Below are 24,911 nucleotides of genomic sequence, written 5' to 3'. Positions count from 1 at the left end.
ACATATATGAGTGTGTGGGTGTATGTGTGTGAGGATGTATACACGTGTGTGTGTGTGTGGACACCACATTTTAGGCTGTTGTAGTCGGTGATGGTGTAAGGCACCTCTTCCAGAGGACCATTTCTTCTGGACCTGTGTATTCCCACCCCACCTCCACCCCCCCCCACATACAAACACACACACGCAGGCATGTTACCCAGAGGTTGACGAGGTGGGCCTGCTGTCATGGTCTCACCCGTCTCCTCACCACTGTCTGTCCCTCAGTTTTTACTGTATTTTAGACATTGAGGGCTTTTGAGGGGACGGTGTGGATGAACACTGACCAGTGGCTGACCATGAACACTGAACACTGACCCTCTTTTCTCTCCTCCTCTTTTCTCTGTATGGTCCACCTAACCCCAATTATTTTTATTACTATTGTACTGTATTGTACAGAATTGTTTTCTTTTGATTCTTACATAAAAATAAAGTTGTCCTCCAAAGATGGTGGGGGCAAAAAAAGAGAGTGACTCTGAAATCTGTTTGTGACTTCTTGCAAGAGAGCTTGCAGTCTCTTGTGGCAGGCAGCCAAAGGTGTGTATTGAAGCAGCCACCACCCACACCTGAGACACGCCTAATTTACATAACACTGGAGGTAAGAAGGGTTCATCACACCTGCCAACCTCTGCCTTTTGGAAATGCTGTGGTACATGGCAGGGATGACTGCCTTTTGGCAAAGGTTGGGCCACCCCAGTGTTTAAAAAGCCACACACATACACCAAAACCCCACAACTGTCAAATTAATGACGCGAACATAACTAAGCTAACAAAACTTCTAATAATGTTTAAATGTGCCATATTTTGTCAATTGTGATTGTCACCTCAATCTAAATTTGTCCTCCGCATTTACCCATCTGTGCAGTTAACACACACACACACACACTAGTGATCACTAGGGAGTGTTAAGGTTTCTGAAATCATCTCTAGACGTAGATCAGAGCCTTCAGGGTTCATAGACAGGATTATAAATTTGTACAGCCCCCCGAGTTCCGTAGTCCAGCTCTGGGAGAACAGATTCACAACACACAGGTGTCAGGAAAGAGTTCCAAAGTTTAATGATAATACATGTAGTTAAATACAGAACGAAGAAGATGTGTGTTCTGTTACAATTATATACACACACAAACACACACTCTCATACACTTATACACACACACACACACACACTCTCTCTCTCTCTCTCATACACTTACACACACACACACACACACACACACACACACACACACACACACACACTCACACACACACACACTCATACACACTTATTGTGTGTGTGTGCGTGTGTGTGTGTGTGTGTGTGTGTGTGTGTGTGTGTGTGTGTGTGTGTGTGTGTGTGACTGGGATGAAATATGTCTCAAAGTTGCAAAGAAAGAAATATTCTGACACCCTTTTACATCCAGTTTGACTGGTGGGTCAAATTTACCCGAACAGTATCTATGTGATATAATCATGCACGGGGTGGTTGCAAATATGTGAAATGAACTATTTTCATATAATATGTTGACTACACTAATTAACCCTAGCAGGTATGTTTCGCGTACTGAAAATTTTCATTTTGGTCACATACTGCATATGGCATACTGATTTGGGGCTCGATCAGTACGCCAGTAGTATGTAGTAGGCTATTTAGAAAACACAGCCATAGAGTAATTAGATTTGTGTGTGAGGGGCAGCATAGCAAGGAGTCAGCACACTTTTCAAAAGTTATTGGTAAGTGGGCTGATGCAAGAGATTGGAAACTTGGTTGATGTAGGCTGTAAATTGCAGGTTCCAGAGTATTGTAGTCACAAACTTGAGGCCAGATGTTGTATTCTGAAAGTAATCGGATAGTGTATTTCATAGAGCTAACTGTTCCATTTGAGTACGAGGTTGATGCAGCATATGAAAGGAAAAGGTTGAAGTATGCAGATTTGGTGGCTGAGGTAAGAGAGCGGGGCTGGCAAGCATATATTAGACCTGTAGAGGTAGGGGCTAGGAGTTTCGTGGCGAAGTCTGCCACAAGACTACTGGCTGAGTTTGGATTTAGAGGCTGTGTGATGAGAGCAGTGGTAAAGGAGTTGTCAGCGGTAGCTGAGAGATCTAGTCAGTGGGTGTGGCTAAGAAGGGCTGAGGTTAGGTGGGGTAAGGATAGTACTTGAAGAGATAAATTGTTTGGTGTGTGTGATGTTGGGATATGGGTAGGATTGTCACTTGGCTTTTCCAATAGCCGTCGGGTAGCAGGGTTGTGGGTAAATTTTGTGATGGGCTACATTGTGAGCTTGGAGGGGGGTGGGTCTGAGACGCCAGACTCCACTGATGAGCCTTCTGGAGGTGTTGGGGGCTCAATTCATCGAAACACCAAAGAAGGGAGGTGCCTTCCTGATGACCCCAAGAGAAAGCTTGCAAGGTATTGTGTGTGTCCTTGTCACTTTGTTCTGAAGGTCAGTCCAGGTTTGTGTGGTGGTCTGAGTACTTGGCAGTTGAGGCAATGGACCATGAACATAGTGCGCTGTGCTTCTGGATCCTTGTCGAGCCAGTATCAGATTGTAGCTGCTGCTGTGTTCTGTTCAAGCAACTAGTGTGTGCATAGGGTGTGTGAAATCTATCTTGTCTTCTTAGTAGTGTTGGTAGTTGAAACGATGGGTCATGGGCATAGTAGTAGGTATTATTAGATCATAGTCGTTGGTTGGTTAATACATCCTAGCCAAGCCTGTTCCATGACTCCGGATGTTAGGTGCAGGATTTTATCATCTTCCTGTATTATGTTACTTGTATATATGTGTGTGTAGTTGTGTATATATGTGTGTATGTGTGTGTATTTGTGTATATATGTGTGTGTGTGTATTTGTGTGTATATGTGTGTAATTGTGAATATATGTGTGTATTTGTGTATGTATTTGTGTATATATGTGTGTGTGTTTGTGTATATGTGTGTATTTGTGTATATATGTGTGTATTTGTGTGTATATGTGTGTATTTGTGTGCATATGTGTATTTATCCATGAGGCTGAATTCTTAAATGTAATAGAGCAGGGGTCTCCAACACGTCGCTCGCGAGCCTTTCCGAGTAGCTCGCCAAAGGTCCAATGAATTACATATAAATTTGTAAACCTAATTGGTCCCATCGAGAAATCTACTTAAATTTATGTCCAATCAAAATTCACAGTTGTCCCTCCCCTTCTAACACTAAATGATTATTCGCCAATTATACAACAGTTCGTTCACAATCCGACTGGTTGAGAAGTGTTCTAACCCTGCAGATATGTGTGATAACAGCACGGTATTCTCATTCTCTGTATCACTCCGCGGACGCGTTGTCAAGTAACGGCATGTACATATATTCACGATAACACACTCCCTCTCGTGTTCTATTGCTCAGTTAGCTGTCAATCAAAAAGCTGCTGTCAATATTGAATAAACCAAGGGTCACCCACGTCATGAGTCGGCCGCGGGTTTGTTTTAAAAAAACAACTCAACAACTTTCTTTCGCCACCCCCCCCCCCGGCTCAACAACCTTCGTTCGCAACACCCCCCCCCCCCCCCCCCATTCCCCCCCTCCCGGTAGCCCTCCGCAATAACTGAAGTAGCTCCCAGTTCCAAAAAGGTTGTAATCGAGTATTATTTCTCAAACAAAGAATAAATAAAATTCAAGAAACCTGAACCTGTTATAATCGTTGTTTTATAATGTCTTCTAACATGGTGGGGAGGTGCAGGGTTGATTTTGACCTAATTGAGGAGGGTTTGAGGGGAGGGGCTTAGGTTTGGGAAGACAGCTGTCATTTTGATGGGAGGAGTATGTACTCCATATCTCACTGGTGCTGGTAATCTACGCACTAGCAATTATTCACTGTAGAGTACCTAAACATTAAAATTATGTAATGCACGATAAACAGCTGAACTTTGAAAGTAACTCAGGATCTATTAATATGATACAAGTCAATTTGTGACAATCTGTTTACAGAAATAAATCATGTCTGCCCATGCACGCTAGGAAAAGAATAGTGGAGGCAACCATACTGTCAGTCCTGGATTATGGTGATGTAATTTATAGAAAAGCGTCCGCCAGCGCTCTTAAAACCCTAGATTCACTCTATCATTCTGCTCTGAGGTTTATTACTGGTGACCTGTATAATACTCACCACTGCAGACTATATGATAGAGTTGGTTGGTCCTCTCTAGCTGCACGAAGAGAATCACATTGGCTAATTTTTATTTTTAAATCACTGTCTGGCCATTTGCCGGCTTATATATCCTTTCTGATTTCCATAAATAACAATAATTATCAGACTCGCTCCAGTGACTGAATCACCTGTCAGGTACCGAGAGTTTTTAGTAAACTAGGAAAATCTGGAACCATCAGGAAGCCTGTGAATGTTTTAAATGAGTAAGTGAGGGTTACCTCAATGTACTTCCGAGTTAAAATTTTTTTCATCTTAATTAATTGATTAAATCTGATGTACTATTTGTATACTTATGTCAATCCCTGTATCACATGCTCGGCTACATTGAAAATGAGGGTCACCCTCAATGTACCTTCGAGTCAAAATAAAGGTTGATGATGATGACACATGAGAATTAGATAGTGGATACGGGAAATACCAGTTATGCAGCATAGAAACAACAACCTGAATATCAACAAGATTGAACATGCTGTAGAAACACGTACATAGGGAAAGTACCTGAATGTTACTTGTTAGAGACAGAGAAGAGACAGAGAGAAGTGGTCCATAGGGAGTGTGTGTGTGTGTGTGTGTGTGTGTGTGTGTGAGAGAGAGAGAGAGAGAGAGAGAGAGAGAGAGAGATAGATTTCAGGAGAGGTGGTCCATAGTGAGTGTGTCTGCATGTGTCTGTGTGTGTGTGGGACAGAGAGAGAGTGTAGAGGAATGGTGGTCCAGTGTGTGTGTGTGTGTGTGTGTGTGTGTGGGACAGAGTTTGCACACACTAAGCTGAGGTCATTTCTGTCTAACATTGTGTTGCTCCTGTAACACCATGTGTAGCTCCAGACACCCAGTTTATAAACAGCCTTCAATACAGAATATCAAGTTTATACACAGTAGTCAATACCAGATATCCAATTTATACACAGCAGTCAATACCAGATATCCAGTTTATACACAGCAGTCAATACCAGATATCCAGTTTATACACAGTAGTCAATACCAGATATCCAGTTTATACACAGTAGTCAATACCAGATATCCAATTTATACACAGCAGTCAATACCAGATATCCAGTTTATACACAGTAGTCAATACCAGATATCCAGTTTATACACAGCAGTCAATACCAGATATCCAGTTTATACACAGTAGTCAATACCAGATATCCAGTTTATACACAGCAGTCAATACCAGATATCCAATTTATAAACAGCAGTCAATACCAGATATCCAATTTATACACAGCAGTCAATACCAGATATCCAGTTTATACACAGTAGTATGGCAAGCCGTTTTAGCTTTTATTCCTATTTTTCTTGATATCAAGAATTAAATTATCACATGTAAAAATTTTATTTTTGATATCAAGAATGTAATTCTTACATGTAAAAATTAAATTCTTACTAGTAAAAATTGAATTCTTACATGTAAGAATTACATTCTTGATATCAAAAATAAAATTTTTACATGTGATAATTCATGACTTTTCCAATTCATTTTGAATGGGGGAAACATTTTTACATGTAAGAATATCATTTTTACTAGTATAAATTAAATTCTTACATGTAAGAATTGTATTCTTACATGTACAAAAATAATTTTCACATGTAAGAATTCAATTTCTACTAGTAAGAATGCAATTCTTACATTTAAGAATTTAATTTTTACTAGTGAAAAATCAGAATAGAATTTTTACTAGTAAGAATGCAATTCGTGATATCAAGAATTAAATTTTTGATATCATGAATTTAATTCTTACATGTAAAAATTAAATTCTTACATGTAAAAATTCAATTTTTGATATCATGAATTACATTTCTGATATCAAAAATGTTATTTCTGATATCAACAATGTAATTCTTGATATCAAAAATTTAATTTTTACATGTGACAATTCTTATCTTGATATCAAAATTGTTATTTTTACATGTAAGAATTTATTTCTTGATATCAAGAATTGAAATCTTACATGTAAAAATAACATTATTGATATCAAGAATTAAATTCATACATGTAAGAATAACATTTTTACTAGTATAAATCTATACAAATGAGCTAATGAAGCATGTGTATAAACTTATCCAATAGTGGCCCATTGTCACGGTCTGTGGGAGTGGCTCCAAAGATCTAAGGTTGCCAAGTATGCAGCCATCTTTAATATGAGTGGTTCATGACAAAATGGCAATGGATTCAGTATCTTAATAGAAGCTTTCCATGTTTACAAAATTGTATGCATTTATGGTAGCATACTTTTTTTAGCCCTCATGTTGTCTTAAAATAATGTACACACATCCTGTCGTAAGAGCAAAAATTACCGTTGCAAGGAAAAACTCCAGGGATGGATTAGAACCCATGCTCCATTGGGCAGTCCAGTTAGTAGCAGTTCATTTTTATTGTTCAATATCCAGGCCGAGCAGTCCTGTCCAATGCAAATCCTACATTTTGCAGTGTGCAGTGTTGTGCATGTTTTCATGCAAAATGTGCTCACCTGGTCTGAAAAAACAAGTCAGGACATCGGCCACATCGGCATAAAATTTAAAATGACATTTTTTTGGAAGCATTATAGGCGTCTTGTGGAATACACACGACGAGTACAAGAAATTAAGAAGTATGATGCAACAACTGCAAAAGTCCATTCATCCGAGCATTTTGTAAAGTATCTGCTGCCTGTTTCCCAAGACGTGGACAGGCTTGTACTGGTTTACATTGTGGGTGATCTGCAGTGCTTTAAAAAATGAACTATGAATATGAACTACAGCAGGGGTCGGCAACCTATGGCACGCGTGCCACCGTTGGCATGCCGAGGCATAATCACTGGCACGCAGCACGCTGGACCAGCATCAGCAAAAAAATGATAAATTAATATAAATTATTATATTAATGGATTATACTTTCGCGAGTGACCGTAGCGCGTGACTCCGCACAACTCGTGCGCGAGCGGCAGAGGTGTTTATACTTGGCGATCGATCGCGATATAATACTTAATTTGTGTCCATTTACACCCCCCCCCCCCTCCGCTAACAATTTACACTCGCCGCCATAGTGGCACACTCATTGACTAGACATGTTATAGTTGGCACGCCATGTCTCAAAGGTTGCCGACCCCTGAACTACAGTGAGTCCCAGCTTAACAACATGTCTGGTTAACGACGGACCGGAGTTACGATGACTTTTTTTTATTTTGCGCGGTGCGTGGAGGAGCAGTGGTAGCACAGTGGAGTGTTGCGGAGTGTTGTGTATGATACGCTCACGCTGTACGCACGCACAAGAACATTGTTAGTTTTTTCTATACTGTATTTACGATCAAAGTATGTCTAAATCTAAGGCCACGCTTAACAATGAAAACTGCTTTACGACGGACTTTTCAGTCTCTAACCCCATCGTTATGTGGGGACTCACTGTAGCTCGTTTTCATTAGTATGAACTGAACTTTGAACTCATGTGAACTGGCACAAGACTGTGTGTGTGTGTGTGTGTGTGTGTGTGTGTGTGTGTGTACCTGAATATGAGACTGGTGGGTCAAAAATGACCTTACAAAAATCTTTGTACCCTGGAGTTGTACAGCTTTCATGAAAATATTAACAAAGGTTTTCTTCACTTTGTCCAATCTTTGAGACACTGTAGGAAAAGTAATCAAACTTCATGCTGAAAAAAGATCAATAAGGGGTTATATGCAGTCTCTTCAGTTAAATGTGGTGGCGGGTCATTTTGACGCTTAAGATAACAGAGCTTTTGATTTTTCTACTTGTAGCAAGTTGTCTGGCAACCTCCACGCACGCAAGCCCCCATTACATTTCCCTATGAAGTAGTCTGACTCTCCTCATAATCTGTGATAAACCTAAATTGGCTGAATTTACAAGAGTTTAAGCCCACACTTAAAGTAAGGAGTAATCTTGTGTGTATGACACCATGGAGAAAGGAGCAAGCTCTACTTTTTTTTTTTTTTTGAAAACTAGACAATACTTGATGTGGTCTCTTTAAGAAAAGTGCAACGTTAACTAGCTCCGCCTTTGTATCCACATGCAAATCAAGCTAATTAACATTAGAACATGTAATAATTAAATTTTTACTAGTAGAAATTAAATTTTTACATGTAGGAATAAAATTTTTACTAGTAAGAATAAAATTTTTACTAGTAAGAATTCTATTCTTGATATCAAAAATATAATTTTCACTAGTAAAATTTATATTGTTGATATCAAAAATATAATTTGTACATGTAATAATTAAATTCTTACTAGTAGAAATTAAATATTTATATGGCAAGCCGTTTTAGCTTTTATTCGTATTTTTCTTGATATCAAGAATGTAATTCTTACATGTAAAAATTTTATTTTTGATATCAGGAAAGGAATTCTTACATGTAAAAATTTAATTCTTACTAGTAAATGTTGAATTCTTACATGTAAGAATTACATTCTTGATATCAAAAATAAAATTTTTACATGTAAGAATTCATGACTTTTCCAATTCATTTTGAATGGGGGAAACATTTTTACATGTAAGAATAACATTTTTACTAGTATAAATTAAATTCTTACATGTTAAAATTGTATTTTTACATGTACAAAAATCATTTTCACATGTAAGAATTCAATTTCTACTAGTAAGAATGCAATTCTTACATGTAAGAATAAAATTTTTACTAGTGAAAAATCAGAATTGATTTTTTACTAGTAAGAATGTAATTCGTGATATCAAGAATTATATTTTTGATATCATTAATTTAATTCTTACATGTGGGAATTAAATTCTTACATGTAAAAATGTATTTTTTGATATCAGGAATTACATTTCCGATATAAAAATTTTTATTTCTGATATCAACAATGTAATTCTTGATATCAAAAATTGAATTTTTACATGTGAGAATTCTTATCTTGATATCAAAAATGTTATTTTTACATGTGGGAATTTTGTTTTTGATATCAAGTATTGAATTCTTACATGTAAGAATAAAATTTTTACTAGTACACGTTTATGCAAATGAGTAAATGAAGCGTCTGTTTTAAACCTATCCAATTGTGGCCTGTTGTCACTGTCTGTGGGAGTGCCTCCAAAGATGCAAGGTTGCCAAGTCTGCATCAATCAATCAATCAATCATCAGTTATTTATATAGCGCCTTACACAACCTGAGTTGACCAAAGCGCTGTACACAATAGAAATCAATAATCAATTTGTATGATCTTAAAGATAACATCTGTGTGCAGTTGGTAATGATACAACTTGCAAATAATTCGATGTTGAAAGCCATCCTAAATACGTGTGTTTTAAGTTTGGCTTTAATTATTGGCAGATCAGTGATGGAACGTAGAACAGTAGGCAAGGCATTCCACACAATAGGACCTGCTACCGCGAAAGACCGATCACCCCACTGCTTACACCTAAAAGCTGTCTTTGATATTTGAATCGTTTATAATAAAAGGGTAATGGTTTCTATATATTAATAAAAGCTTTTCATGTTTATAATATTATATGCATTTATGATAGCGTGTATTCTTTTAGCCTTTTGTCTTAAAGAACTTTTAATTTTTCCACTCGGAGCAGGTTGTCTGGCAACCATGCTCCCACTGCGCTAATGATGGGATGTCGGTAATTAGCCATTTTGCAATATGTCAGGTGGAGGTGAGAATCATTCCAACACAGAGCACTCTACTGATTTTACAAGAGTATATAGAGCTGTTGCGGCAGCAAGAAGACAACTTTCCTCTGGCAGAAACACGGAATCAAATCTGTTGTCTAATGTACGGAGCTCATTTTCCCGACGCCGTCGCAACAGTTCTATGAATCTAGGTAGGTTTGCTAGCTAGTCAGCACAAATCCAGTTATGGCAGCTTACATTAGTTAGCTTTGACAAATCCAGGGGTGGGTTTCCCGAAACGTTCGTAGCGCTAAGTACTTCTTAACCTCGTACGTTTCATACGAGGTTAAGAAGTACTTTTGCAAGACTACGCGCTACGAACGTTTCGGGAAACCCACCCCAGGTCAGTTAGTTAGTTAGCGCGAATCCACATATTTTAGCTTAGTTAACACAAATCCACGTATTTTAGCTAGTTAGTACAAATCCACATATGATCGCCAAAGAGCGAGCTAATATGTTCTATTTCTTGGCAGTGTTAGCTATGTTCATTATGTCTGAATATAACCAGTAAATGGAGGTAACTTTAAGTACAATGTTTAACGTATAAGTAAATACACTACAAATGGATCCTTATCTGTGATCTGTAGCTGGTGAGCAAAACTGACTGAACATGTCTTATGGTTATTACAAACATGCCTATTATGTCATGTGTCTTGCAATAGCAAAAATAATATTATGAACAACAGGTGATGGACGTCGACGTGGGAGAAAGCCTGGGCTTAAATGGCAGGTGAAGCTTTTCTTGTTAGAGGATCCTAACCAAACCACTATACCCAGTTCACAGGATTCAGAGGAACTTGAGAAATCTGGTTTAGGTATGGTGATTTTTGTTTTCTTTTTTATTGTCATCAGCAATATTTTTTGATACACTGGTACTTGGGAATACCACTATGATTTGCTACAATCATTCATTCTGCTTTACATTACAGTTAACATAATAGTAGAAGGAGTATACAATAATATAAGGAGTAGAAGCTGTAATTGATTACATGAAAGTGTAAAGGCATTTAGACTTTTGTGTTGCTCATGTTGTAACATTTCCCTTTACTAATCCTGTAATCTTTTTACAGGAAGCGGGAACAGTGACTTAGGTCATGAGCATAAGACCGTTGATTTGTCATGGTCCTTGGCAGAACTCAATACATTCATCTGCCAAAGCTTTGAGAGCGTAAGCCTAAATGTGACCGGCTTTCGTCTTGCCAGAGCTACAAAAGCAAAGAAACTGCTAGTTGTCCAGGCCAACTCCGTCAAAGACTTGAAGCGACAAATTGGAAGAAGCAGACTTTATATACTGCCCAATTCAAACTTATCGCTATCTAGACAGGTGAGTTCTGATTGATTACATTGCATCTTTTATTAAAGTGAACTTTTAATATGCAAAACTGTTATTCAGCAGCTTCGTATTAACATGTGTCAGTGATCTGTTTTATTTTGCATGAGCAACTTGATTATGAAATACTGAAAATGTTCATGCAGGATGGAGAATCCTTGAATGAGAGTAGTGAAGGAAGATCAAGTGTTAGTTCTGCAGCCGTGGTAAGATGCAGTCCAGTTCTTTCACAGCTATACCTGGTAGAAGCTAAGTCAAGTACTAATATTTATTGAAGGGAACTTATTGGGAAATATTCCATAGATTAGGAATATTAGGATAAGGGTAGTTCTCAGTCAACTAATAAGTAGTGGTATAATTTGTAGTTGTTTAACCTAATTACCGGTATGTTAAAATTTGATTTCTTAATTCCTTTATGAGGTAAATATCTAGGCATGAAACATTATTGAAATAATTCTTACAGGTCTCTCTCAATGTGCATTCTGAAATGGTTAGAAGTGCAGTGACATCAGTAGAGAGTAATATTGTTGACCTGACAGATGAGGTGGTAAGCTACATCTATGAACACATTATATTGACATTTTATAAATAATTAAATCTGTAGAAAAATGTATATTTAACAGTGCTGTTTGATGTAGGATGGAAATAGAGGCTACATATATGTAAATGCAGGCACTCCTGAGGTAATTACACATTTGCTTGAAACGTTTCATGCATTTTCTTTTTATAAACATTTAAATTATTTTTTAACATTTTTTGTTTGTTTGTTCACCATCCGTTGATTCAGGTGTTCTACAGAACAAATCAGCCAGTTGAAGGAGAAACAACTACTCAGAACCGGTATTGCTCATGTTCAGATTGCAGTGTTTTTTTTACTTCTATTACATTCCTATTACTAGTTAAATTTAGTTGATTGTAAGACTCTTTTGATGTTACTTTAACCTATATTGTTTTTCATCAGAGAGTGCGGGCATTTCATTTTTTTTGTACCCATCTCAACAGGACTGGCCAGTCTTTGCTTTCTGAGAGTACACTGGAAGTGACACTTGAGCATTATCCAGTGGCAAGCTCTCCTGTGAGTCCCAGTTATGAGAGTATTTAGACACATTGATACCCATGTTTATTACTTTGTTAGTAAATATGCAGCAGGTCTGCTTTGTGTTTATAATGCAGACTCCTTTGTTATGTCAAAACCTTTTCAAGCAGATACACGGGAGCTTTCCAACAACTGTAGGAGTGTCCCACAGTCAGTTCACAGCAATCAGGTTCTCAAACATTTATAACCCTGAGACCGTTTTACTCACTTCCATTGGAGCTATAAAGGCTATCATTGTTCTTTGTGAACTGACACTAAAACATTGAAATTCCATATAATTGAAAGAGCACTAGGTGTAGTGTTATAACATTCCCACTAAATATCAGTAACTTAATTTCACCTATCTTTGTTTAGAGAGCTTACTGTTTCTAAAGAATTGGGAGAATAGTGGTCATTCACAGATCAGTGTGAGATTTGTCTTCAGCTTATACAGAAGTCCATGTCTTGCTGAATCAAAGTTTAAATGTTTCTGCAAAACTGAAGGTAATGTTTTTTGACGCACCATGTGTGTAAATGGATGTAGAGCTACATATAGCAATATGGGTTTTTGTTTTGTTTCTTTTTTGTACATGCAGTGAGATATTACAAGACAGTGAACCTGATGAGGACACCCAAATGCTGTCGTCTCCAAAACGTCCATATAGTCCATCTAACGTGAGTTGAAAAATGTCGCTGTATCCACAGTGCATGATTGCATGCTAGAAGAAGTTAAACTGAAATTTAAAGTTGCTTCTGTTATGGTTATTTTTTCTTGTTTAAAGGAAGTGGAAAACCTTGCTGATATCATTGGAGAATTCAGGAAGGAAAACATCAGTGAGCATTCTACACTGATAGTTGTGGCAAGAAGGAGGCGAATTCTACACAGTGCCATCACAGCTCTGAACAAGGGCTATTTTGATTGGCACAAATGTCCACGGATTGAATTTGTGGGTGAGATGGCTGATGATTTTGGAGGGCCCACAAGAGAATTCTTCAGGTTGGAGTTACATTACCATTAATTAAGTCTTCTTTTTGTTTTGCACGCGTCATACTGGAAAACTATCATTTAAAAAAGTTATGAATTATCATTTTTAACCATCTAATGTACAGTGACCACCTTTTCATTTATTTCATTCACGGTTATAGTGGCATTAGGAACAAGCAGATAATTTTTCTGGACATATTGCTGAGAAGATTAGATGGAAATGATATCATATGCAAACCCATATGAGCTTGAGAAAAGCTCTGATATATAAAGTGGGGTTAAAAATAAATTAAAAGATGTAAAAAAAAAAAAACAAAGCATCCACCAAAATTGCCCCATCAGAAGGGCAATTGGAAGATTAAACTCTGACCTTTGCCAAAATGAATGCACTTTACGTGCAAGTGTAAGGAAGAAATACATGCAAAACAAGAGAAACTGGTGAATTAGCAATGGTTTATTTTATCATTGTGGAGCATCAGTAGTATTTTAAACATGCCCTCCTAAATGGTGGGGCCAATATTTAGGACCATTAGATAGAAATAATATTCTTTGCCATGTTCTTATTGTTTTACTGGAGATGACCCAGTTGTATGTTTTATTGAGTTAATTTTATGCTGTATTTGAAAAAAATTTTATGCTGTAATTTCCTCTTGTTTCTTGGTAGGCTTTTAATGAAGGACGTGCAGTCTACTTTGGGCATTTTCGAGGGACAGCCAGGCAACCTTTTTTTTTCTTATGATCAGGCAGCCCTACAAAAAGGAAAGTATTATACTGGTGGGAAGTTGATTGCCTGGTCCCTGTTGCATGGGGGACCAAGCATTAAGGCATTACATCCCAGCCTTTATCAGTTAATGTGTGGTCAGGCTCCAGATCTTGAAGGATTTGATATTGCCAGCTTGCCAGACAACTCTGTGCAGGACAAGCTTCAACAGGTATTCTGACACTATGCAGTTTTTTTTTTTTTTTTTTTTTTTTTGCTTTGTTGTAATTTTTTTAAAGAGGAGATTTTTAACATGTTTTAACAGGGGAGAAAAATAACTATTACTTTAAATATTACTAATTGTTATTCTCATCAAAATATTACAGAATATAGAAATGTAAAGATATAGACAGGAGTTTGTTTCTCTTGTGTTGTCTTCTTAGATTGAAAAATGTAAAACTGAGGAGGACTGGAAAGATCTGCAGGAGAGTCTGGGTGATTGGATTGCAGACTGTGGAGTGCCAGGGGTATATGAAGCCAAGGTTCTTAATATTCCACAGATCATCTCACAAATTGTGAAACATTTTATCTTTCACAGGTATTATTCCTAGAGCTGTCCCGGATTCAATGTGTTGTGTCTTCTATTTCTATATAATCTGTGCTTTAATAGTAAATAAGATTTGTTGACTAACATCATTGCTTATTGATAACAATGGACAGATCCTTACTAACTGGTGACATCCTTCCATCTAATTATCACTATGCATGATTTTATTTTAATCATTTATTTCATTTATGTTTCAGAACTGCAAACATGGTGGAGCAGTTTAAACAAGGGATCAACTCTTGTGGTAAACTTTGGGAAACTGTGGAGAGATACTTGAAAGCATTTCAGTGCCTGTTTACACATACAGAGGAGCAACTGACAAGAGCAGCCTTCCGATGTCTTTTTGATATCTTTTGGAGTGATGAGGGGGCAAACAACAAGGAAGCGGAAGAGGACACTATATTTGCATGGGAGTGTCTTCTCAACAGTGTGCAAGGTCAAAATCCATTGTCACACAATTGTCATTATGAAATTGATTATGCAGTTATGTACTTTGTCTTAACCTGTAACGTTAATATAATAGATGTGTACTGCTATGTAAAAAATAAATCAACATGAATCTTATTGTGGAGCCACCTTTAAAACACAGTGCTTACGCCATTAAATCTGAGTCATGGCATTAAAAACATATTCCTGTTTTGGCGTTTATGCAATTGTGTGTCTGTATTTTAACAGAAAAAGAAACTCCCTTCACCTTTGAGGACCTATTGGTGTTTGTCACGGGAGCAGATGCAGTACCACCTCTTGGTTTTCCGCAGCGACTTCAAATCCAGTTTTATGACCAGGAGGAAAGAGGAAGTCGTTTTCCTTATGCTTCAACTTGCTCTATGACACTGTTCCTTCCCCGTGGTGTACAGAATGAAGGGGAGCTACTTGATCTGATGACCAATGCTGTACTTGGATCATTTGGATTTGGAAAGGTTTAGATTATATCTCAAACATGCTTCAGCCGGCTAGAAAAAGAGAGACTGAAATATTTCCATATCAAGTTTCACAGAAATTTCATGTTTGCCATTTTGCAAAAAAAAAAAAAAAAAGTGCTGTCTAAGGATTCAGTATTGAGCCTGTTTTAGATATTTAGGCATTGGATTACTGACACAAGTTGTTGAGATAAAGAATATTTTTTTCTTTTATTTTTCACATTTTATTTGACATTTGTTTAGCTTTGGAAGAGTTTCTGTATTGGCATTACAGTTTTACATTTTTGTCACAATGTACATGTCAGAAGAACAAGAGTTAAGTAAATCTTTATTGTAATTAACATGGCTTCTCTATGTAGTATGATTGAGTTTTCCATTTTTCTTCAATCTGCTTATTGTTCGCTTCCCAACCAGGACTACACATTGTTGCTGTATATACAATATTCTTGTATATGTATAAAAATATACATTTTTTATATAGTCTTCACATTCTTCAATCAAACTTTTAGTTAAAAGTTCAGAAAGCATTAGGCTGAAAGCATAGTGGTGATCTCTCTACAGCAAGTTACGTATTTGTCTTTTAGGTCTGTAATTCCTGTGAGAACATCCTGAAGAGTCCGTTGTTGTTCTTGATTAAGACCGATGTGTGGTCGACTCACTACTACTGCCTGGTCAAAGACTTCCTCTTCGGCTTCTAACTGCTCCAGCTGCACACCATGATGTGCCAACAGTATTTCCAAGCTGTCCTCACTGTAAGGATTCTCACCAAAGACATTGTTGATTGCAGTGCTGTCTGCTTGCTGGCTGCCAATCATGCCCTCCAGCCACATTTGGTTAGGGGTGTGAGAATGTTCACTGCGCATGCTGTGGTTGTTCCATGCCTTCCTGAAAGTTTCCAATCTCTCTGTAATTTCTGGAAGATACACTGTTTGGAGTGAGTATTTATGTATTGCATTGTCTGGTTCCAAAAGGCCTTCATCTTCATAAGAGTAAAACAAGTTGTAATAGTAATGGATGACTTGTGTGAACACATCCCTCCAGAGGCGTTCAATTCGCTGATTGTGAACTGATAGCCCAGTAATGTGGCTCCCTCGTCCTTCCCCATTCAAAAGGTTCATTAACAGTGCTACCATTGTATTTTCACCCCCATGGTCTGATCTGACCCTTGATGGAAGTCCATACCGGCAACTTGCCCTTACAAAGTGAGCTAGAACTGTCAGGGCAGTGTTGTCAGTACTGGCATTCAGGTAGGTGATGACCCGTGAATATCCATCTATACCACCATGTATCACAATACCCCAGCTGTAAAAAAAAAAGACAGGACCATTTTAATACTAACTCAGATTTATTGTTGGGTTATCAGATGATTAAACCAAATTAATTACTCAGTTATATAAAATTTTACCGTATGAGGCGCATGTATCCATCAATGTGCCATAGACTGTTGGGAAATGGTACATGATAAGTGCGCCTTGCAATAACGTTGCTCCACCTTTGTGCGGCTGCTGCTGGATCAATTCTGTTCAGTGTCTCCCGCACTCGATGTCGAGGTACATGTATACTCGCAGCAGAAAGATAGCCCCTCATCATCTACCAAGACGGTTCTCATTAGATCACAGACAAACATTGACTCATCTGGGGTCGGCAACCTATGGCACGCGTGCCACCGTTGGCACGCCGAGGCATAGTCACTGGCATGCGACACGCTGGACCAGCATCAGCAAAAATATATATAAATGAATATAAATTATTATATTAATGGATTATACTTTCGCGAGTGACAGTAGCGCGTGACTCTGCACAACTCGTGCGAACCTGCGCGAGCGGCGGAGGTGTTTATACTTGGCGATCGATCGCGATATAATACTTAATTTGTGTCCATTTACAATTTAAACTCACCGCCATAGTGGCACACTCATTGACTAGACATGTTAAAGTTGGCACTCCATGTTTCAAAGGTTGCCGACCCCTGGTCTAATAGCTCAGTTCCAAAAAAGTACAGCCTACCTCACAACCTGCCCTTGGATGTTGCTGATGGAGCATTCGTACATGCTGTTCAAGATCATTGTCACTGATGGGAGTAAATCTTTGCCTTATCGAAATTCCCAAAGATCTGAGTTTTCTGTAAATGAAAGACGATGAGCAGCCAAGAAGCCGTGCCATTGCTTTTGCTCTAAATCCTTGGTTGAATAAGAGTTCCAGCTGTTCTCTTGACACATCAATTCTGGGTCTACCCCGGGAGCCTGGAATAGCCAGTGCAAACAACACTGAACAAATGGAATGTGCAAAACATAATTACAGAACTAGCTTATAGTTCAAAGATTAAATTTAAACTTAATATTGTAGGCCTACATTGTGCTTAAATGCTGCTTACCAGTGCTGTTACGCTGTGCAGAGTACGAAGCAGTTGGCACATCAGCAGTTATGGAAGACTGTAATGTAGTCAGACTCTCAAACAATTCTGCAAACGTTTCCCCACTCAAATGATTTTCAATACGACGTAGATTAGCAATGAGAGAATCAATAATAGCAACATCACGCAAGCCTCCATTACTGCCTTGCTGGACGTTTCTATGAATAAGTCTGACTCTCCTCATAATACGTGACAGAACCAAGTCGGCCATTGGCAGAGTTTAACATTAGCCCACACTTAAAATATGTAGTATGAAGCTATAAAAAATAAGCACTGTGCAAGCTGTATAAAAAAAAGAAAGACAATATTTCATGTGGTCTCTTTAAGAAGCGCGCAATGTAAATTAGCTCCGCCTTTGTATCCGCATGCAAATCAAGCTCATTTACATTAGAACATGTAATAATTAAATTTTTACTAGTAGAAATTCAATTTTCACATGTAAAAATAGAATTTTTACTAGTAAGAATAAAATTTTTACTAGTAAGAATTCTATTCTTGATATCAAAAATATAATTTGTACATGTAATAATTAAATTCTTACTAGTAGAAATTTAATTTTTACTAGTAGAAATTTAATTTTTACTAGTGAAAAATGAATTCTTACGTGAATTAATTTAATTTATGATATCAATAATTAAATTTGTACTTGTGGAAATTGTATTTCCACATGTATTAATTTAATTCCCGATATCAAGAAAAAAGGAATAAAAGCTAAAACGGCTTGCCATATATTTACTAGCAGAAATAACATTTTTACTAGTGAAAAATGAATTCTTACTTGAATGAATTTAATTTATGATATCAATAATTAAATTTGTACTAGTGGAAATTGTATTTTCACATGTATTAATTTAATTCCTGATATCAAGAAAAAAGGAATAAAAGCTAAAACGGCTTGCCATACAGTAGTCAATACCAGATATCCAGTTTATACACAGCAGTCAATACCAGATATCCAGTTTATACACAGTAGTCAATACCAGATATCCAGTTTATACACAGCAGTCAATACCAGATATCCAATTTATACACAGCAGTCAATACCAGATATCCAGTTTATACACAGCAGTCAATACCAGATATCCAGTTTATACACAGCAGTCAATACCAGATATCCAGTTTATACACAGCAGTCAATACCAGATATCCAGTTTATACACAATAGTCAATACCAGATATCCAGTTTATACACAGTAGTCAATACCAGATATCCAATTTATACACAGCAGTCAATACCAGATATCCAGTTTATACACAGCAGTCAATACCAGATATCCAGTTTATACACAGTAGTCAATACCAGATATCCAATTTATACACAGCAGTCAATACCAGATATCCAGTTTATACACAGCAGTCAATACCAGATATCCAGTTTATACACAGTAGTCAATACCAGATATCCAGTTTATACACAGCAGTCAATACCAGATATCCAATTTATACACAGTAGTCAATACCAGATATCCAGTTTATACACAGCAGTCAATACCAGATATCCAGTTTATACACAGCAGTCAATACCAGATATCCAGTTTATACACAGCAGTCAATACCAGATATCCAGTTTATACACAGCAGTCAATACCAGATATCCAGTTTATACACAGTAGTCAATACCAGATATCCAGTTTATACACAGCAGTCAATACCAGATATCCAATTTATACACAGTAGTCAATACCAGATATCCAGTTTATACACAGCAGTCAATACCAGATATCCAGTTTATACACAGCAGTCAATACCAGATATCCAATTTATACACAGTAGTCAATACCAGATATCCAGTTTATACACAGCAGTCAATACCAGATATCCAATTTATACACAGTAGTCAATACCAGATATCCAGTTTATACACAGCAGTCAATACCAGATATCCAGTTTATACACAGCAGTCAATACCAGATATCCAATTTATACACAGCAGTCAATACCAGATATCCAGTTTATACACAGCAGTCAATACCAGATATCCAGTTTATACACAGCAGTCAATACCAGATATCCAGTTTATACACAGTAGTCAATACCAGATATCCAATTTATACACAGCAGTCAATACCAGATATCCAGTTTATACATAGTAGTCAATACCAGATATGCAGTTTATACACAGTAGTCAATACCAGATATCCAGTTTATACACAGTAGTCAATACCAGATATCCAGTTTATACACAGCAGTCAATACCAGATATCCAGTTTATACACAGCCTTCAATACCAGATATCCAGTTTATACACAGCCTTCAATACAGAATATCCAGTTTATACACAGCCTTCAATACAGAATATCCAGTTTATACACAGTAGTCAATACCAGATATCCAGTTTATAATACTCTCAAAGGTATTATCTGTGTCTTCCATACCAGATATACAGACACACCTTGCTTCTGTGGAATGACAACAATCCCACCATATTACCACAGTAGAACAATCCAGAGTAACTGACTGAAACAATGAACATCTGATCAACTGAATATCTGACCAGCTTACTGACCAACCAATTATGATGACCGGTCATAATGACTGACAGATGTACCGACTGACTGAATGACCGTATGACTGACTGAATAACCATATGACTGATTGAATGACCACATGATGGACTGAATGACCACATGGCTGATTGAATGGCTGACCAGCAGAATCTTCCTGAACAGGTGTGATGTATCTGAAATTAAAATATGAATCCATGATAATAAAAAAAAATCCCACAAGTTAGTTTTAGCTCCCAATACCCAAAATAATCTAAATATCTAGAAACCAGATAAATGAGAATTTTGAGAGGCTTCAAAGCTGTTGCCAAGACATCAGGACAGATCTATTCTGCTAATCACTGTAGCACTCAATCACAATGACTAACACAGTAGTCTAGTATTAGCACTCTAGTGCTCCACCACAATGTTAAATTATATTATTATGATTCACTAGTCATGTGACATTATTGGCATTTATTGTTATGAATACAAACAAGCTATTAAACAAGTGTGTTTTGCTGGTGTGCATGTCTGAATTTTCTTTAGAAAGATTTCCTTACTGAAACATGCTATGAATGACCCTGCATTCCTGCTCTCTTGCTGTTTTATCTTTAGCTATTTCTTTCTTACGGTAAGAGAGGAAGTAAACTGGTGAAGTGATGACAGGCCTAAAGAATCCAGAGAAGAACTGGTTTGGAACTCAGTTTAAAATGCCCCTTTTGTTCAGTCCTCTGACACGTGCACAGATACATCAGCTCAGGTATAAATATGGCACAGGACACCTCAATCAGTGCATGAACAGTAGCAGCACAACGACACACAAACACCACTGCTGAAGAGAGAGAAAGAGAGAGAGGGAGAGAGAGAGAGAGAGAGGGATACCCTGAGGATTCTGCAGACGTTTCTCTGGTAAGCACCACTCATATTTACTCATCTTTCATATTGGAGCTTAATAATCATACTGCACTTTCCCATAGATTATATAAATACTCAAATAATTTGTAATAATTAATCAAATTATTATTAATTAGTCTCAGCATATTTGTTGTGACTAATTATAATTTTTGTAATTACTGTTGCAGAAAGTTGTCAGCAACTTCATTAGATAATTAAGTAGATATATCTCTTGTGCTTTATTAATTTGCATAACCATTTAAAATATTATAATTATTTCATGTATTACTAAATATGGGTTGAATTGCATCTCTAATCTTGCTCAAAGGTTTGGGAGTAGATCATCACAATGAAGTCTCTAATCCTACTGTTCACAGCACTTCTGCTGATAAATGGTAAGTTCTTGTGAAACTATTTATAGTATTTGAAACAATAAAGGGAAAAAATGTGATTTAACATTCAACTTTTCTAAATAATGCTGGGATTTTGGTTTATTGAAAATGCCAAAAACATATGAGAATTTTTGCTAATTTAGTCTAATAAACTTATTAGACTCATTTATTGCTATTAATAATCTTGCTATTTGAAATCCTTTGACAAATGATAGTGTAATGCAAACCAAAGTGCAAATGGATTACTTCACAACATTTCACATGTTACTTGAAAGGAGTTTGTCAGAACTAGTCAAATCTTTTGGTAATACATTTGAGAAAACACAAATCACGTGTTAACCCGGCAGACAATTGCTGTTGCAAGACATTTGTCACAGAACCAACAAGGCCACGGAAAAAATGAGATACAACTGTCTAAAAGCAAAATTATGTGAAGTAGACCAATTCTACTCATTGTATTCCAGAGACCAGATGTAGCTACACCTTAGGACCCATAGATGCATACTAAAGTTTGCAGTCCTGTGTGGCTCTGCAGGTCAATCTCATAAATCCTTTACCAGTTCTCGGCATATTTACCAAAATGTGACCCCAATCAAGTCATGAAATTTGAGTCCACTACTTCTGGTGTTGTTAGAACCACTGAGTAGAAGCAGTGAGATTCAGCAGAGACAACATACAACCCCAATTCCAATGGAGTTGGGACATTGTGTAAAACATAAATAAATACAGAATATGAAGATTTGCAATGCCTTTTCAACCTACATTCAATTGAATGCACTATTAAAAAATATTTAATGTTCACCTAAACTTCATTGTTTGAATTTGATGCCTGATTTGATGTCCTGTTTACCACTGTTTTACATCACCTTCCCTTTTAACACCACTTAATAAGCATTTGGGAACTTAGGACAGTAATCATTGAAGCTCTGTAGGTGGAATTCTTTCCCATTTAACTTCAGTCGCTGGGAGACAGGTCTGGATGGGGAGACAGGTCTGGATGGGGAGACAGGTCTGGACAGGGAGATAGGTCTAGACTGGGAGACAGTCTAGTCTCCACACTTTTATTATGAAGCCACACTGTAACATATGCAAAATGTGGATTGGCATTGTCTTGCTGAAATAAGCAGGGATGTCCCTGAAGAAGACCTTGTTTGGATGGCTGCAAATGTTGCTCCAAAACATGTATATACTTTTCAGCATTAATGGTGCCTTCACAAATGTGCAAATTACCCATGCCACACTCCTATACCATCAGAGATTCTGGCTTTTGGACGTTGTAGATGGAACGATGAACTGTGTTCACTGTCAATGGTTTTCTGAAGGGTTTCTGAGCCCATATGTTAATATCCATTACAGAATAACATGGGTTTTTTTTTCGGCCCACCTCTACACACCCCCCCATCTTTGGAGGACAACTTTGTTTTTTATGTACAGATCAAATGATAACAATTGTATAATACAGTACAATAGTGATAATAATTGGGGTTAGGTGGACCACAAGAAGATAGGAGAAGATAGAAAAGAGGAGGAGAGAAAAGGGTGGGAGAGAAAGTAAAAAGGGAAAAGACAGAAGGGCACAAAAAACCACTGCAATGGTGCATCAACTGCTGCTCCTAAAAGAAGACCAGAAAGTGTACTAAGACATATAGCACAAATGACTGTGATGTATTTGTATCTGTGAGTGTGTGTGTTTATGTAAGTGCAGCATAGGATAAATGTACGGAATGTACATACTAGCAAGGGTAGAAAGTTGCGATAACATTCCCCCAGAGGCCAGAGGCAGACAGAGGAAGACCAGGGAATGCCACCCACCCGCGGCCCCTCCAGGAGCAGTGGAGTCCCAGGGCCGCACTTCCCAGTGACCCCCACATGCCCGCCCCAGCGGGTGGGAGAGGGAGACCCTGGACAGCACCCTCCCAACCAAGGAGCACAGGCCCAGGGGAACCAGAGGAAACAGAGCCACACCCCAGGATGCCCCTCCCCCACCACGGGCCAACAGCAAGGGCCCGGCGTCACACGCCCCCGAGAGCCACCCATCACCCAGCAGGGCCCCCTACCCTAACCAGCTATCCTATCACATACACTCAACCTCATATATACATTCACCCCCATATATACACCCATACATACATATAGGCCTACACACCCCCTTATATACACCCTCATTATATGTACACCTACACACAACCATATACACATACATACATACACACACACACCCACACTCACCCTCATATATAGACCCTCACACATATATACACCTACACGCACATGTACATCCACACAAACATATACACTTCCAAACACATTCACCCACACCCATATACACTCTTACGGATATACAGTATATACACCCACAAATGTACGTACACGTTCACCCTATAATATATACACATACCCATATATACACCCCCCCCCCCAATCACGTACACATTCACCCACCTATACAAAAAGAGACAAGGACAAAGACACACCCTCATCCAAATTTACACACATAACATGGGTTTTTAATGTAGTGGCGCCTGAGGGATTGAAGGACATGGACATTCATTGTTGGGTTTTGGCCTTGCTGCTTACTTCTCCAATTTCTCTGAATCTTTTGATATTATGGACCATAGATGATAAAATCTCTACATTTCTTGCAATTGCACATTGACAAACATTTTTAAATTGTTGGACAATTTGCTCATGCACTTGTTCAGTGGGTGAGCCTTGTCACATTCTTGCTTGTGAACGACTAACCCTTTAGGGGATGCGCCCTTTATACCCAATCATGACACTTACCTGTTTCCAATTAACCTGTTCACCTGTGGAATGTTACAAACAGGTGTTTTTGAGCATTCCTCAACTATCCCAGTCTTTTGTTGCCCCTCTCCCAATTTCTTTGGAACATGTTTCAGGCATCAAATTCCAAATGAGTGAATATTTGCAAAAAAACTATAAAATTGTTTGAACATTAAATATATTGTTCTTTGTAGTGTATTCAATTGGATATAATATAACACAACAAACTCTCTATCAGGATCCACAGCCCACTGGGGGACTGAATGGGGTGCAGGAAGGAGAGAGAGGACAGACCCTAGTGACAGAGCACCATACACCACTGGGCATACAAGCACAAACACATTCCTGCACAGACACTCAGTCAACTGCTTTTATTGAACAGAGAAACACAGACAGACACTCAGGGAAAATTTGTCAGGGACTGCCTGAGGTTAATTTACTTAACCTCCATATAGGTTCAAAAGGATTTGCCAATAATCATACTGTTTTTTTGTTTTGTTTT

At 37.8% G+C, this 24,911-nt stretch overlaps 3 protein-coding genes across 8 annotated transcripts in view; 2 read left to right on the top strand and 1 right to left on the bottom strand.

Moving 5' to 3' along the window:
- LOC143517689 (uncharacterized) overlaps window positions 1–24,911 on the top strand; it is a 121,106-nt gene that overhangs the window by 21,076 nt on the left and 75,119 nt on the right. The window lies entirely within an intron of this gene.
- LOC143517694 (G2/M phase-specific E3 ubiquitin-protein ligase-like) lies at window positions 9,123–15,582 on the top strand. 4 transcript variants are annotated; one of them, XM_077010444.1, is made up of 16 exons: window positions 9,123–9,608; window positions 9,730–9,807; window positions 10,510–10,638; window positions 10,894–11,147; window positions 11,300–11,359; window positions 11,617–11,700; window positions 11,792–11,836; window positions 11,941–11,993; window positions 12,156–12,228; window positions 12,357–12,418; window positions 12,825–12,903; window positions 13,011–13,225; window positions 13,878–14,145; window positions 14,357–14,511; window positions 14,718–14,956; window positions 15,196–15,582. In XM_077010444.1, the coding sequence occupies exons 2-16, from the start codon at window positions 9,795–9,797 to the stop codon at window positions 15,444–15,446; spliced, it is 1,980 nt and encodes a 659-aa protein (XP_076866559.1). In that variant the 5' UTR covers window positions 9,123–9,608; window positions 9,730–9,794; the 3' UTR covers window positions 15,447–15,582. The 4 variants fall into 4 exon arrangements, with proteins under 4 accessions (XP_076866559.1, XP_076866556.1, XP_076866557.1 ...); XM_077010441.1 differs by having other exon boundaries at window positions 9,126–9,608; window positions 9,730–9,975; XM_077010442.1 differs by having other exon boundaries at window positions 9,126–9,975; window positions 12,360–12,418.
- On the bottom strand, window positions 15,648–18,299 carry LOC143517696 (uncharacterized). Its single transcript, XM_077010447.1, has 4 exons — window positions 17,815–18,299; window positions 17,448–17,683; window positions 16,846–17,030; window positions 15,648–16,742 (listed from the first exon to the last, which is right to left on the bottom strand). The coding sequence occupies exons 1-4, from the start codon at window positions 18,062–18,064 to the stop codon at window positions 15,968–15,970; spliced, it is 1,446 nt and encodes a 481-aa protein (XP_076866562.1). The 5' UTR covers window positions 18,065–18,299; the 3' UTR covers window positions 15,648–15,967.

The sequence above is a fragment of the Brachyhypopomus gauderio genome, chromosome 6, assembly GCF_052324685.1.
Source record: "Brachyhypopomus gauderio isolate BG-103 chromosome 6, BGAUD_0.2, whole genome shotgun sequence".
Classification (NCBI taxonomy): Eukaryota; Metazoa; Chordata; class Actinopteri; order Gymnotiformes; family Hypopomidae; genus Brachyhypopomus; species Brachyhypopomus gauderio.
Note: the sequence above shows the minus strand (reverse complement) of the source record. Positions and strands in the feature narration are given on the sequence as shown.